This window comes from Oncorhynchus mykiss, chromosome 19 (assembly GCF_013265735.2).
Source record: "Oncorhynchus mykiss isolate Arlee chromosome 19, USDA_OmykA_1.1, whole genome shotgun sequence".
NCBI classification, from domain to species: Eukaryota; Metazoa; Chordata; class Actinopteri; order Salmoniformes; family Salmonidae; genus Oncorhynchus; species Oncorhynchus mykiss.
In genome coordinates, this window is record NC_048583.1 from 64,972,925 (window position 1) to 64,988,937 (window position 16,013).

Here is a 16,013-nt window from a genome sequence, read left to right on the forward strand (position 1 = left end):
CCTGTGGAACGCTTTCAACACCTTGTAGAGTCAACATGGGCCAGTATCCCTGGGGTGCAACTCAATATTAGGAAGGTGTTCCTAATGTTTGGTACACTCAAAATGTGTGTATAAAAATTTATATATTTATAAAGTGCCTTCATAAAGTATTCAGACCCCTTGACTTTTTCCACATTTTGTTACGTTACAGCCTTATTCTAAAAGGTATTAAGGCTGCTGAGGGGAGGACGTCTCATAATAGAGTCTGGAACATAACCAAATGGAATGGCATCAAACACATGGAAACCATAGAAACCATGGAAACCATGGAAACCGTGGAAACCATGGAAACCATGTGTTTGATGTATTTGATACAATTCCACCAGCCATTAACCACGAGCCCGTCCTCCCAAAATTAAGGTGCCACCAACCTCCTGTGATATATACTATTATTATTAATTACTTATTTATTTACAAATCGATACTTGTAGTCAAATTTCAATATAATATCATTCAATAATAATGTAGTAATATGTAACTGTATGGATTTGAATATTTCCCTTACAACAGTGAAGTAGTTTATTTCAAAGTCATATCCCTCTTACGTCCCCCCCAGGCAGCTGATCCAAGTGTCTGTGTGTTTCTGTGTGTCACCAGGAGATCTGTGAGAACCCTCAGTTCATTGTGGGCGGAGCCAGCAGGACAGACATTTGCCAGGGAGATCTTGGTAAGTATAAATGTTACCCCATACCACACTACACTACACCACACCACACCACACTTACACTACACCACACTACACCACGCTACACTACACCACGCTACACCACACCACACTACACCACACTACACTACACCACACTACATCACACTACACCACACCACACTACACCACACCACACTACACCACACCACACTACACCACACTACACTACACCACACTACACCACACTACACCACACTACACTACACCACACCACACTACACTACACCACACCACACCACACTACACCACACTACACCACACTACACTACACTACACCACACCACACTACACCACACCACACTACACCACACCACACTACACCACACCACACTACACCACACCACACTACACCACACCACACCACACCACACCACACCACACTACACCACACCACACTACACCACACCACACCACACTACACTACACCACACCACACCACACTACACCACACCACACTACACCACACCACACTACACCACACCACACCACACCACACCACACTACACTACACCACACCACACTACACCACACTACACTACACCACACCACACTACACGACACCACACCACACTACACCACACCACACTACACCACACTACACCACACCCCACTACACCACACTACACCCCACTACACCACACTACACCACACTGCACCACACCACACTACACGACACCACACCACACTACACCACACCACACTACACCACACCACACTACACGACACCACACCACACTACACCACACCACACTACACCACACTACACCACACCCCACTACACCACACCACACCACACTACACCACACTACACCACACCCCACTACACCACACCACACCCCACTACACCACACCACACCACACTACACCACACTACACCACACCCCACTACACCACACCACACCACACTACACCACACCACACCACACTACACCACACTACACCCCACTACACCACACTACACCACACTGCACCACACCACACTACACCACACTACACCACACCCCACTACACCACACCACACCACACTACACCACACTACACGACACCACACCACACTACACCACACCACACGACACCACACCACAATGCACCACACCACACCACACCACACCACAATGCACCACACCACACCACACCACTGGTACTGAGGAGAGGTCAGGTGTGTGATGTATTGACTGGTACTGAGGAGAGATCAGGTGTGTGATGTATTGACTGGTACTGAGGAGAGGTCAGGTGTGTGATGTATTGACTGGTACTGAGGAGAGGTCAGGTGTGCGATGTATTGACTGGTACTGAGGAGAGGTCAGGTGTGTGATGTATTGACTGGTACTGAGGAGAGGTCAGGTGTGTGATGTATTGACTGGTACTGAGGAGAGGTCAGGTGTGTGATGTATTGACTGGTACTGAGGAGAGATCAGGTGTGCGATGTATTGACTCACGAGTTGGAAAGGGCAGGATGTTTTATGTACCATGATAACCCTGAGGGGAATACAACAAATTAGGATCAATGAGTTCGTCATTAAAAAGGCTGATCTTAGATATGTATTTTTGGGTCGTTTAATCAATTAGACCACGCCCATTCCAAGCTAATCTTAAAAAAAAAAAAAGAAGATGGCTAACATATTGATCGTACTCTATAGTATACCTCTCAGGTCACCTGTCTCTTCAGGGCAGAAAACATCCCAATGCTCCCCTGTGAGCCTCACGGCTGGCCTCTCCACCTCTCCACCAGGGGCCTCTCTATATTGTACTGGCTCTATGGAAGGGATTCCAGCTAGCAGCACTTCTCATTGTTGAGCTGTCCGTCCATTCAGTGTCGAGACTCTGTATGAAGTCACCAGGAGGGACAAAGGTCCATACAGGCTGCGACAACAATATTAACTGCCATTGTTCAGTGGTTAACTCACTGACTGGGCATATAGCCAACATGCAGGTTTGGAGAGACAGACAGAAAACACTGAGGTGAGAGACTGGGTACTGTTCCTCAAACACTGAGGTGAGAGACTGGGTACTGTTCCTCAACACTGAGGTGAGAGACTGGGTACTGTTCCTCAACACTGAGGTGAGAGACTGGGTACTGTTCCTCAACACTGAGGTGAGAGACTGGGTACTGTTCCTCAACACTGAGGTGAGAGACTGGGTACTGTTCCTCAACACTGAGGTGAGAGACTGGGTACTGTTCCTCAACACTGAGGTGAGAGACTGGGTACTGTTCCTCAACACTGAGGTGAGAGACTGGGTACTGTTCCTCAACACTGAGGTGAGAGACTGGGTACTGTTCCTCAACACTGAGGTGAGAGACTGGGTACTGTTCCTCAACACTGAGGTGAGAGACTGGGTACTGTTCCTTAACACTGAGGTGAGAGACTGGGTACTGTTCCTCAACACTGAGGTGAGAGACTGGGTACTGTTCCTCAACACTGAGGTGAGAGACTGGGTACTGTTCCTCAACACTGAGGTGAGAGACTGGGTACTGTTCCTCAAACACTGAGGTGAGAGACTGGGTACTGTTCCTCAACACTGAGGTGAGAGACTGGGTACTGTTCCTCAACACTGAGGTGAGAGACTGGGTACTGTTCCTCAACACTGAGGTGAGAGACTGGGTACTGTTCCTCAACACTGAGGTGAGAGACTGGGTACTGTTCCTCAACACTGAGGTGAGAGACTGGGTACTGTTCCTCAACACTGAGGTGAGAGACTGGGTACTGTTCCTCAAACACTGAGGTGAGAGACTGGGTACTGTTCCTCAACACTGAGGTGAGAGACTGGGTACTGTTCCTCAACACTGAGGTGAGAGACTGGGTACTGTTCCTCAACACTGAGGTGAGAGACTGGGTACTGTTCCTCAACACTGAGGTGAGAGACTGGGTACTGTTCCTCAACACTGAGGTGAGAGACTGGGTACTGTTCCTCAACACTGTGGTGAGAGACTGGGTACTCTTCCTCAACACTGAGGTGAGAGACTGGGTACTGTTCCTCAACACTGAGGTGAGAGACTGGGTACTGTTCCTCAACACTGAGGTGAGAGACTGGGTACTGTTCCTCAACACTGAGGTGAGAGACTGGGTACTCTTCCTCAACACTGAGGTGAGAGACTGGGTACTCTTCCTCAACACTGAGGTGAGAGACTGGGTACTGTTCCTCAACACTGAGGTGAGAGACTGGGTACTGTTCCTCAACACTGAGGTGAGAGACTGGGTACTGTTCCTCAACACTGAGGTGAGAGACTGGGTACTGTTCCTCAACACTGAGGTGAGAGACTGGGTACTGTTCCTTAACACTGTGGTGAGAGACTGGGTACTGTTCCTCAACACTGAGGTGAGAGACTGGGTACTGTTCCTCAACACTGAGGTGAGAGACTGGGTACTGTTCCTCAACACTGTGGTGAGAGACTGGGTACTGTTCCTCAACACTGAGGTGAGAGACTGGGTACTGTTCCTCAACACTGAGGTGAGAGACTGGGTACTGTTCCTCAACAACACAAAGATATTGGAGGAAATATTGCATCAGTATTTTTACATATCAAGTCGGGAGAGGCAAATACGGACTCGCCTGTTGCCCAAAATCAGGACGACTGACTGAACTAGCTAGCTGGGAAGGTCTCATCAGGACGACTGACTGGACTAGCTAGCTGGGAAGGGCTCATCAGGATGACTGACTAAACTATCTAGCTAGGAAGGGCTTATCAGGATGACTGACTGAACTAGCTAGCTGGGAAGGGTTCATCAGGATGACTGACTAAACTAGCTAGCTGGGAAGGTCTCATCAGGATGACTGACTAAACTAGCTAGCTAGGAAGGGCTCATCAGGATGACTGACTAAACTAGCTAGCTGGGAAGGTCTCATCAGGATGACTGACTAAACTAGCTAGCTAGGAAGGGCTCATCAGGATGACTGACTAAACTAGCTAGCTAGGAAGGGCTCATCAGGATGACTGACTAAACTAGCTAGCTAGGAAGGGCTCATCAGGATGACTGACTAAACTAGCTAGCTAGGAAGGGCTCATCAGGATGACTGACTAAACTAGCTAGCTAGGAAGGGCTCATCAGGATGACTGACTAAACTAGCTAGCTAGGAAGGGCTCATCAGGATGACTGACTGAACTAGCTAGCTAGGAAGGGCTCATCAGGATGACTGACTAAACTAGCTAGCTAGGAAGGGCTCATCAGGATGACTGACTAAACTAGCTAGCTAGGAAGGGCTCATCAGGATGACTGACTGAACTAGCTAGCTAGGAAGGGCTCATCAGGATGACTGACTGAACTAGCTAGCTAGGAAGGGCTTATCAGGATGACTGACTGAACTAGCTAGCTGGGAAGGGTTCATCAGGATGACTGACTAAACTAGCTAGCTGGGAAGGTCTCATCAGGATGACTGACTAAACTATCTAGCTAGGAAGGGCTTATCAGGATGACTGACTGAACTAGCTAGCTGGGAAGGGTTCATCAGGATGACTGACTAAACTAGCTAGCTGGGAAGGTCTCATCAGGATGACTGACTAAACTAGCTAGCTAGGAAGGGCTCATCAGGATGACTGACTAAACTAGCTAGCTGGGAAGGTCTCATCAGGATGACTGACTAAACTAGCTAGCTAGGAAGGGCTCATCAGGATGACTGACTAAACTAGCTAGCTAGGAAGGGCTCATCAGGATGACTGACTAAACTAGCTAGCTAGGAAGGGCTCATCAGGATGACTGACTAAACTAGCTAGCTAGGAAGGGCTCATCAGGATGACTGACTAAACTAGCTAGCTAGGAAGGGCTCATCAGGATGACTGACTAAACTAGCTAGCTAGGAAGGGCTCATCAGGATGACTGACTGAACTAGCTAGCTAGGAAGGGCTCATCAGGATGACTGACTAAACTAGCTAGCTAGGAAGGGCTCATCAGGATGACTGACTAAACTAGCTAGCTAGGAAGGGCTCATCAGGATGACTGACTGAACTAGCTAGCTAGGAAGGGCTCATCAGGATGACTGACTGAACTAGCTAGCTAGGAAGGGCTCATCGGGATGACTGACTAAACTAGCTAGCTAGGAAGGGCTCATCAGGATGACTGACTAAACTAGCTAGCTGGGAAGGTCTCATCAGGATGACTGACTAAACTAGCTAGCTAGGAAGGGCTCATCAGGATGACTGACTAAACTAGCTAGCTAGGAAGGGCTCATCAGGATGACTGACTAAACTAGCTAGCTAGGAAGGGCTCATCAGGATGACTGACTAAACTAGCTAGCTAGGAAGGGCTCATCAGGATGACTGACTAAACTAGCTAGCTAGGAAGGGCTCATCAGGATGACTGACTAAACTAGCTAGCTAGGAAGGGCTCATCAGGATGACTGACTGAACTAGCTAGCTAGGAAGGGCTCATCAGGATGACTGACTAAACTAGCTAGCTAGGAAGGGCTCATCAGGATGACTGACTAAACTAGCTAGCTAGGAAGGGCTCATCAGGATGACTGACTGAACTAGCTAGCTAGGAAGGGCTCATCAGGATGACTGACTGAACTAGCTAGCTAGGAAGGGCTCATCGGGATGACTGACTAAACTAGCTAGCTAGGAAGGGCTCATCAGGATGACTGACTAAACTAGCTAGCTAGGAAGGGCTCATCAGGATGACTGACTGAACTAGCTAGCTAGGAAGGGCTCATCAGGATGACTGACTAAACAAGCTAGCTAGGAAGGGCTTATCAGGATGACTGACTAAACAAGCTAGCTGGGAAGGGCTCATCAGGATGACTGACTAAACAAGCTAGCTGGGAAGGGCTCATCAGGATGACTGACTAAACTAGCTAGCTAGGAAGGGCTCATCGGGATGACTGACTAAACTAGCTAGCTAGGAAGGGCTCATCAGGATGACTGACTAAACTAGCTAGCTAGAAAGGGCTCATCAGGATGACTGACTAAACTAGCTAGCTAGGAAGGGCTCATCGGGATGACTGACTAAACTAGCTAGCTAGGAAGGGCTCATTAGGATGACTGACCGAACTAGCTAGCTAGGAAGGGCTCATCAGGATGACTGACTGAACCCAATCCATTCATCTCCACTCGACTCTAAGCTGCGTGAAATACCAGACGTCATCAATTTGTGCAGCAGGTGTGTCAGAAAAGCCTCTCTCCCTATCAAGTCCCACATGGAGACAACAAAGATGGTCACCACTCAATACTTGAACAATAAACAAAACATAACAGTGGGTCTCCCGTCCATCAACTCCAACCAATCACTGCCAGGGTGTTAGATAACAATGGTTTTTACATGTTGTGGACCTTTACCAGTGGCAATGGGGAATGAAACCAACCTCCCCATTGAGCCTGTTGAATGACTGTGTGTTCATTGGGTGTGTGTGTGTGTGTAACGGATGTGAAACGGCTAGCTTAGTTAGCGTGGGCGCTAAATAGCGTTTCAATCAGTGACGTCACTTGCTCTGAGACCTTGAGGTAGTAGTTCCCCTTGCTCTGCAAGGGCCGCGGCTTTTGTGGAGCGATGGGTAACGATGCTTCGTAGGTGTCAGTTGTTGATGTGTGCAGAAAGTCCCTGGTTCGCGCCCGGGTATGGGCGAGGGGACGGTTTAAAATTATACTGTTACATGTGTGTGTGTGTGTGTGTGTGTGTGTGTGTGTGTTTACAGTGATTGTACAAAACATTAGGAACATCTTCCTATTATTAAGTTGCCCTCAGAATAGTCTCAATTTGTCGTGGACATGGACTCTACAAGGTGTCTAAAGCGTCCCACAGGGATGCTGGCCCATGTTGACTCTACAAGGTGTTGAAAGCGTTCCACAGGGATGCTGGCCCATGTTGACTCTACAAGGTGTTGAAAGCGTTCCACAGGGATGCTGGTCCATGTTGACTCTACAAGGTGTCGTTCCACAGGGATGCTGGCCCATGTTGACTCTACAAGGTGTTGAAAGCGTTCCACAGGGATGCTGGCCCATGTTGACTCTACAAGGTGTCGTTCCACAGGGATGCTGGCCCATGTTGACTCTACAAGGTGTTGAAAGCGTTCCACAGGGATGCTGGTCCATGTTGACTCTACAAGGTGTCTAAAGCGTTCCACAGGGATGCTGGTCCATGTTGACTCTACAAGGTGTCGTTCCACAGGGATACTGGCCCATGTTGACTCTACAAGGTGTTGAAAGCGTTCCACAGGGATGCAGGTCCATGTTGACTCCAATGCTTCCCACAGTTGTGTCAAGTTGGCTGGATGTCCTTTGGGTGGTGGACCATTCTTGATACACACGGGAAACTGTTGAGCGTAAAAAACCCAGCAGCATTGCAGTTAAATATTTTGTCTTGCCAATTCACCCTCTCAGTGGCATACATACACAATCCATGACTCAATTGTCTCAAGACTTAAAAATCCTTCTTTAACCCGTCTCCTCCCCTTCATCTACACTGACTGAAGTGGACAAGTGACATCAATAAGGAATCATAGCTTTCACCTGGATTCACCTGGTCAGTGTATGTCATGGAAAGAGCAGGTGTTAATATTTTGTACACTCAATGTATGTGTGTGACTGTGTGCTTCCTAGGTGTGTCTGTCTGACTGTGTGTTCCTAGGTGTGTGTGTCTGTCTGACTGTGTGTTACTAGGTGTGTGTGTCTGTCTGACTGTGTGTTACTAGGTGTGTGTGTCTGTCTGACTGTGTGTTACTAGGTGTGTGTGTCTGTCTGACTGTGTGTTACTAGGTGTGTGTGTCTGTCTGACTCTGTGTTCCTAGGTGTGTGTGTATGTCCGACTGTGTGTTACTAGGTGTGTGTGTCTGTCTGACTGTGTGTTACTCGGTGTGTGTGTCTGTCTGACTGTGTGTTCCTAGGTGTGTGTGTCTGTCTGACTGTGTGTTCCTAGGTGTATGTCTGTTGGTAACTAACTGTGTGTTTCCTAGGTGACTGCTGGCTGCTGGCTGCTATAGCCTGTCTGACTCTGAATGAGAAGCTTCTCTACCGGGTCGTTCCTCAGGAACAGAGCTTCTCTGAGGGATATGGAGGAATCTTCCACTTCCAGGTCAGAACCCACCAATCAAAAGCACAGAACAAGAATGAGTTTACCAGTTAATACCAGGGTTAGAGGCTCTAAAACTCTTTTAGAGATTTGTTCCTATGGTCTAAACAACTCTCAATACTACACTATGTTACACTGTAATCACAGTTCCATTTCAATTCAGTCTGCTCAAGACGTACACTTATTCACAATTCACATTAAACTCGTTTTAATTTCCTTAAAAAGTGGGATAGGAATTTCAGTTTACTTCCTGAATTGTGTGAAATTAATTGGAATCAACCCCAACCCTGATTGCAACAGATTATCTTCTCTTGTCAAATCCTCAACCGTATACTGCATTGGACAACTCTTTTCCCCCCCAGTTCTGGCGCTATGGCGACTGGGTTGACGTTGTTATTGACGACCGCATCCCCACCTTCAACAGCCAGCTGGTGTTCACCAAGTCTGCCGAGAGAAATGAATTCTGGAGTGCCCTGCTGGAGAAGGCCTACGCCAAGTATGTACTGCTTACCCTAAATCTAGACCAAGTAGGTAACCCTAACCCCAACCCTAACACCAAGTAGGTAACCTTTACCCCAACTCTACACCAAGTAGGTAACCTTTACCCCAACCCTACACCAAGTAGGTACCCTAACCCTCACTCTCCTCCCCCCTCCCCAGGCTGAAGGGTGGTAACACCACGACCCTAACCCTCACCCCCCCCCCCCCCCCCCCCCCAAGGCTGAAGGGTGGTAACATCACGACCCTAACCCTCACTCCCCCCCCCCCCCCCCAGGCTGAAGGGTGGTAACACCACGACCCTAACCCTCACTCTCCCATCACCCCTCCCCAGGATTCACGGTTTCTATGAGGCCCTGAAGGGCGGTAACATAACGACCCTAACCCTCACTCTCCCACCCCCCCTCCCCAGGCTTCACAGTTCCTACGAGGCCCTGAAGGGCAGTAACACCACGACCCTAACCCTCACTCTCCCATCCCCCCTCCTCCCCAGGCTTCACGGTTCCTATGAGGCCCTGAAGGGCGGTAACACCACGACCCTAACCCTCACTCTCCCATCCCCCCTCCTCCCCAGGCTTCACGGTTCCTATGAGGCCCTGAAGGCTGGTAACACCACGACCCTAACCCTCACTCTCCCATCCCCCCTCCTCCCCAGGCTTCACGGTTCCTATGAGGCCCTGAAGGCTGGTAACACCACGACCCTAACCCTCACTCTCCCATCCCCCCTCCTCCCCAGGCTTCACGGTTCCTATGAGGCCCTGAAGGGCGGTAACACCACGACCCTAACCCTCACTCTCCCATCCCCCCTCCTCCCCAGGCTTCACGGTTCCTATGAGGCCCTGAAGGGCGGTAACACCACGACCCTAACCCTCACTCTCCCATCCCCCCTCCTCCCCAGGCTTCACGGTTCCTATGAGGCCCTGAAGGGCGGTAACACCACGACCCTAACCCTCACTCCCTCCTCCTCCCCAGGCTTCACGGTTCCTATGAGGCCCTGAAGGGCGGTAACACCACGACCCTAACCCTCACTCTCCCATCCCCCCTCCTCCCCAGGCTTCACGGTTCCTATGAAGCCCTGAAGGGCGGTAACACCACGACCCTAACCATCCCTCACTCTCCCATCCCCCCTCCTCCCCAGGCTTCACGGTTCCTATGAGGCCCTGAAGGGCGGTAACACCACAACCCTAACCCTCCCTCCTCCTCCCCAGGCTTCACAGTTCCTATGAGGCCCTGAAGGGCAGTAACACCACGACCCTAACCCTCCCCCCTCCTCCCCAGGCTTCACGGTTCCTATGAGGCCCTGAAGGGCGGTAACACCACGACCCTAACCCTCCCTCCTCCTCCCCAGGCTTCACGGTTCCTATGAGGCCCTGAAGGGCGGTAACACCACGACCCTAACCCTCCCTCCTCGTCCCCAGATTTCACGGTTCCTACGAGGCCCTGAAGGACGGTAACACCACGACCCTAACCCTCACTCTCCCATCCCCCCTCCTCCCCAGGCTTCACAGTTCCTATGAGGCCCTGAAGGGCGGTAACACCACGACCCTAACCCTCACTCTTCCATCCCCCCTCCTCCCCAGGCTTCACGGTTCCTACGAGGCCCTGAAGGGCGGTAACACCACGACCCTAACCATCCCCCCTCCTCCCCAGGCTTCACGGTTCCTATGAGGCCCTGAAGGGCGGTAACACCACGACCCTAACCATCCCCCCTCCTCCCCAGGCTTCACGGTTCCTATGAGGCCCTGAAGGGCGGTAACACCACGACCCTAACCCTCACTCCCTCCTCCTCCCCAGGCTTCACGGTTCCTATGAGGCCCTGAAGGGCGGTAACACCACGACCCTAACCCTCACTCTCCCATCCCCCCTCCTCCCCAGGCTTCACGGTTCCTATGAGGCCCTGAAGGGCGGTAACACCACTACCCTAACCCTCCCTCCTCCTCCCCAGGCTTCACGGTTCCTATGAGGCCCTGAAGGGCGGTAACACCACGACCCTAACCCTCCCTCCTCCTCCCCAGGCTTCACGGTTCCTACGAGGCCCTGAAGGGCGGTAACACCACGACCCTAACCCTCACTCTCCCATCCCCCCTCCTCCCCAGGCTTCACGGTTCCTATGAGGCCCTGAAGGGCGGTAACACCACGACCCTAACCCTCACTCTCCCATCCCCCCTCCTCCCCAGGCTTCACGGTTCCTACGAGGCCCTGAAGGGCGGTAACACCACGACCCTAACCATCCCCCCTCCTCCCCAGGCTTCACGATTCCTATGAGGCCCTGAAGGGCGGTAACACCACGACCCTAACCCTCACTCTCCCATCCCCCCTCCTCAGGCTTCACGGTTCCTATGAGGCCCTGAAGGGCGGTAACACCACGACCCTAACCATCCCCCCTCCTCCCCAGGCTTCACGGTTCCTATGAGGCCCTGAAGGGCGGTAACACCACGACCCTAACCCTCACTCTCCCATCCCCCCTCCCCAGGCTTCACGGTTCCTATGAGGCCCTGAAGGGCGGTAACACCACGACCCTAACCCTCCCTCCTCCTCCCCAGGCTTCACGGTTCCTATGAGGCCCTGAAGGGCGGTAACACCACAACCCTAACCCTCCCTCCTCCTCCCCAGGCTTCACGGTTCCTATGAGGCCCTGAAGGGCGGAAACACCACGACCCTAACCCTCCCATCCCTCCCCCCCAGGCTTCAAGGTTCCTACGAGGCCCTGAAGGGCGGTAACACAACGACCCTAACCCTCCCTCCTCCTCCCCAGGCTTCACGGTTCCTACGAGGCCCTGAAGGGCGGTAACACCACGACCCTAACCCTCCCTCCTCCTCCCCCAGGCTTCACGGTTCCTACGAGGCCCTGAAGGGCGGTAACACCACGGAGGCCATGGAAGACTTTACCGGGGGCGTGACAGAGTTCTATGAGATGAAGGAGGCGCCCAAGGAGCTGTACAAGATCATGAAGAAGGCCCTGGAGAGAGGCTCTATGATGGGCTGCTCTATCGACGTGAGTCTCTGACCTTAGGATCGTGACCCCTGACCTCCAACGGGTCTCACAAACCGTAGTTGAAGACACTCACGTCGATAGAGCAGCCCATCATGGAGCCCCTCTCTTCATTTATGATTCTGACCCATCACCAGACCTGTCACCTGACCTAACACCTGACCTGTCACCTGACCTGTCACCTCACCTGTCACCTGACCTGTCACCAGACTTGTCACCTGACCTGTCACCAGACCCAACACCAGACCTGTCACCTGACCTGTCACCTGACCTGTCACCTGACCTGTCACCTGACCTTTCACCTGACCTGTCACCTGATCTAACACCAGACCAGTCACCAGACCTGCCACCAGACCTGTCACCTGACCTGTCACCTGATTTGTCACCAGAACTAACACCTGACCTGTCACCTGATCTATCACCAGACCTGTCACCTGACCTGTCACCTGACCTGTCACCTGATCTAACACCAGACCTGTCACCAGACCTGCCACCTGACCTGTCACCTGACCTAAGACCAGACCTGTCACCAGACCTGTCCCCTGACCTAAGACCAGACCTGTCACCAGACCTGTCACCTGACCTGTCACCTGACCTAAGACCAGACCTGTCACCTGACCTGTCACCTGACCTGTCACCAGACTTGTCACCTGACCTGTCACCAGACCTACCACCAGACCTGTCACCTGACCTGTCACCTGACCTGTCACCTGACCTGTCACCAGACCTGTCACCAGACCTGCCACCAGACCTGTCACCTGACCTGTCACCTGATTTGTCACCAGAACTAACACCTGAGCTGTCACCTGATCTGTCACCAGACCTGTCACCTGACCTGTCACCTGACCTGTCACCTGATCTAACACCAGACCTGTCACCAGACCTGCCACCTGACCTGTCACCTGACCTAAGTCCAGACCTGTCACCAGACCTGTCCCCTGACCTAAGACCAGACCTGTCACCAGACCTGTCACCTGACCTGTCACCTGACCTAAGACCAGACCTGTCACCTGACCTGTCACCTGACCTATCACCAGACATGTCACCTGACCTTTCACCTGACCTGTCACCTGACCTGTCACCAGACCTGTTACTTGACCTGTTACCTGACCTGTCACCTGACCTGTCAGCTGACCTGTCACCTGACCTAACCCCTGACCTTTCACCTGACCTGTCACCTGACCTTTCACTTGACCTGTCACCAGACCTAACACCTGACCTGTAACCTGACCCAACACCTGACCTGTCACCTGACCTAACACCTGACCTGTCACCAGACCTAACACCTGACCTGTCACCAGACATGTCTCCTGACCTTTCACCTGACCTGTCACCTGACCTGTCACCTGACCTGTCAGCTGACCTGTCACCTGACCTGTCACCTGACCTTTCACTTGACCTGTCACCAGACCTAACACCTGACCTGTCACCTGACCTAACACCTGACCTGTCACCTGACCTAACACCTGACCTGTCACCAGACCTAACACCTGACCTGTCACCTGACTTGTCACCTGACCTGTCACCTGACCTTTCACCTGACCTGTCACCAGACCTGTTACCTGACCTGTTACCTGACCTGTCACCTGACCTGTCAGCTGACCTGTCACCTGACCTAACACCTGACCTGTCACCAGACATGTCACCAGACCTGTTACCTGACCTGTTACCTGACCTGTCACCTGACCTGTCAGCTGACCTGTCACCTGACCTAACACCTGACCTTTCACCTGACCTGTCACCTGACCTTTCACTTGACCTGTCACCAGACCTAACACCTGACCTGTCACCTGACCTAACACCTGACCTGTCACCTGACCTAACACCTGACCTGTCACCAGACCTAACACCTGACCTGTCACCTGACTTGTCACCTGACTTGTCACCTGACCTGTCACCTGACTTGTCACCTGACCTGTCACCTGACTTGTCACCTGACCTGTCACCCGACCTAAGAGCCATTTCAGTCAATGCAAAAGGTGTGTCCTGTCTGTGTCCTGTCTGTGGTGGCCGGGGGTTAGTGCTGCCGTCCCCGCACCCTGTGCACGTGTGTACCGTGTCAGTGTGGGTACAAATCTGTCCCACTGTCTAATTGACACAATGGCCTTGTCCAAATCTGTCCCACTGTCTAATTGACACAATGGCCTTGTCCAAATCTGTCCCACTGTCTAATTGACACAATGGCCTTGTCCAAATCTGTCTCACTGCCTAATTGGCACAATGGCCTTGTCCAAATCTGTCCCACTGTCTAATTGACAGAATGGCCTTGTCCAAATCTGTCCCACTGTCTAATTGGCAGAATGGCCTTGTCCAAATCTGTCCCACTGTCTAATTGACAGAATGGCCTTGTCCAAATCTGTCCCACTGTCTAATTGACAGAATGGCCTTGTCCAAATCTGTCCCACTGTCTAATTGGCAGAATGGCCTTGTCCAAATCTGTCCCACTGTCTAATTGGCAGAATGGCCTTGTCCAAATCTGTCCCACTGTCTAATTGGCAGAATGGCCTTGTCCAAATCTGTCCCACTGTCTAATTGGCAGAATGGCCTTGTCCAAATCTGTCCCACTGCCTAATTGGCAGAATGGCCTTGTCCAAATCTGTCCCACTGTCTAATTGGCAGAATGGCCTTGTCCAAATCTGTCCCACTGCCTAATTGGCAGAATGGCCTTGTCCAAATCTGTCCCACTGCCTAATTGGCAGAATGGCCTTGTCCAAATCTGTCCCACTGTCTAATTGGCAGAATGGCCTTGTCCAAATCTGTCCCACTGCCTAATTGACACAATGGCCTTGTCCAAATCTGTCCCACTGCCTAATTGGCAGAATGGCCTTGTCCAAATCTGTCCCACTGTCTAATTGGCAGAATGGCCTTGTCCAAATCTGTCCCACTGTCTAATTGGCAGAATGGCCTTGTCCAAATCTGTCCCACTGCCTAATTGGCAGAATGGCCTTGTCCAAATCTGTCCCACTGTCTAATTGGCAGAATGGCCTTGTCCAAATCTGTCCCACTGTCTAATTGGCAGAATGGCCTTGTCCAAATCTGTCCCACTGTCTAATTGGCAGAATGGCCTTGTCCAAATCTGTCCCACTGTCTAATTGGCAGAATGGCCTTGTCCAAATCTGTCCCACTGCCTAATTGGCAGAATGGCCTTGTCCAAATCTGTCCCACTGTCTAATTGGCAGAATGGCCTTGTCCAAATCTGTCCCACTGCCTAATTGGCAGAATGGCCTTGTCCAAATCTGTCCCACTGCCTAATTGGCAGAATGGCCTTGTCCAAATCTGTCCCACTGTCTAATTGGCAGAATGGCCTTGTCCAAATCTGTCCCACTGCCTAATTGACACAATGGCCTTGTCCAAATCTGTCCCACTGTCTAATTGGCAGAATGGCCTTGTCCAAATCTGTCCCACTGCCTAATTGGCAGAATGGCCTTGTCCAAATCTGTCCCACTGTCTAATTGACAGAATGGCCTTGTCCAAATCTGTCCCACTGTCTAATTGGCAGAATGGCAGTGTAAACATATTTGTACTTCCGCTGTAAATAGTAGTTGTTTTGAGAATGCGAAATAAGAACGTTTCATAGTTTGTGAAATGTCTCAAATGTAGTATGTTGTAAATGCCAAGATGTCTTACTCATTTTTGGCTTTTCATCTAATAAAATCGCATACTATTGAGGAAGAGAATCGTGTTTTGAGACCCACGTATATTTGACAACAGCTGATAATCAGCTGAAGGGACACGTTGTACCAAAATGAACCAATGGCAGGAATCAAAGCAAATATGCCTT

The 16,013-nt window shown here is 51.2% G+C and overlaps 1 protein-coding gene across 4 annotated transcripts in view; it reads left to right on the forward strand.

The window, feature by feature from the left end:
* The window catches only part of LOC110498417 (calpain-3-like), a 49,365-nt gene that overhangs the window by 1,690 nt on the left and 31,662 nt on the right, over positions 1-16,013 (forward strand). For all 4 annotated transcript variants that reach the window (XM_036955403.1, XM_036955404.1, XM_036955405.1 and 1 more), the window contains exons 2-5: positions 637-706; positions 8,627-8,745; positions 9,105-9,238; positions 12,067-12,235. In XM_036955403.1, coding sequence (XP_036811298.1) covers positions 637-706; positions 8,627-8,745; positions 9,105-9,238; positions 12,067-12,235 — 492 coding nt within the window. The remainder of the gene's footprint in view (positions 1-636; positions 707-8,626; positions 8,746-9,104; positions 9,239-12,066; positions 12,236-16,013) is intronic.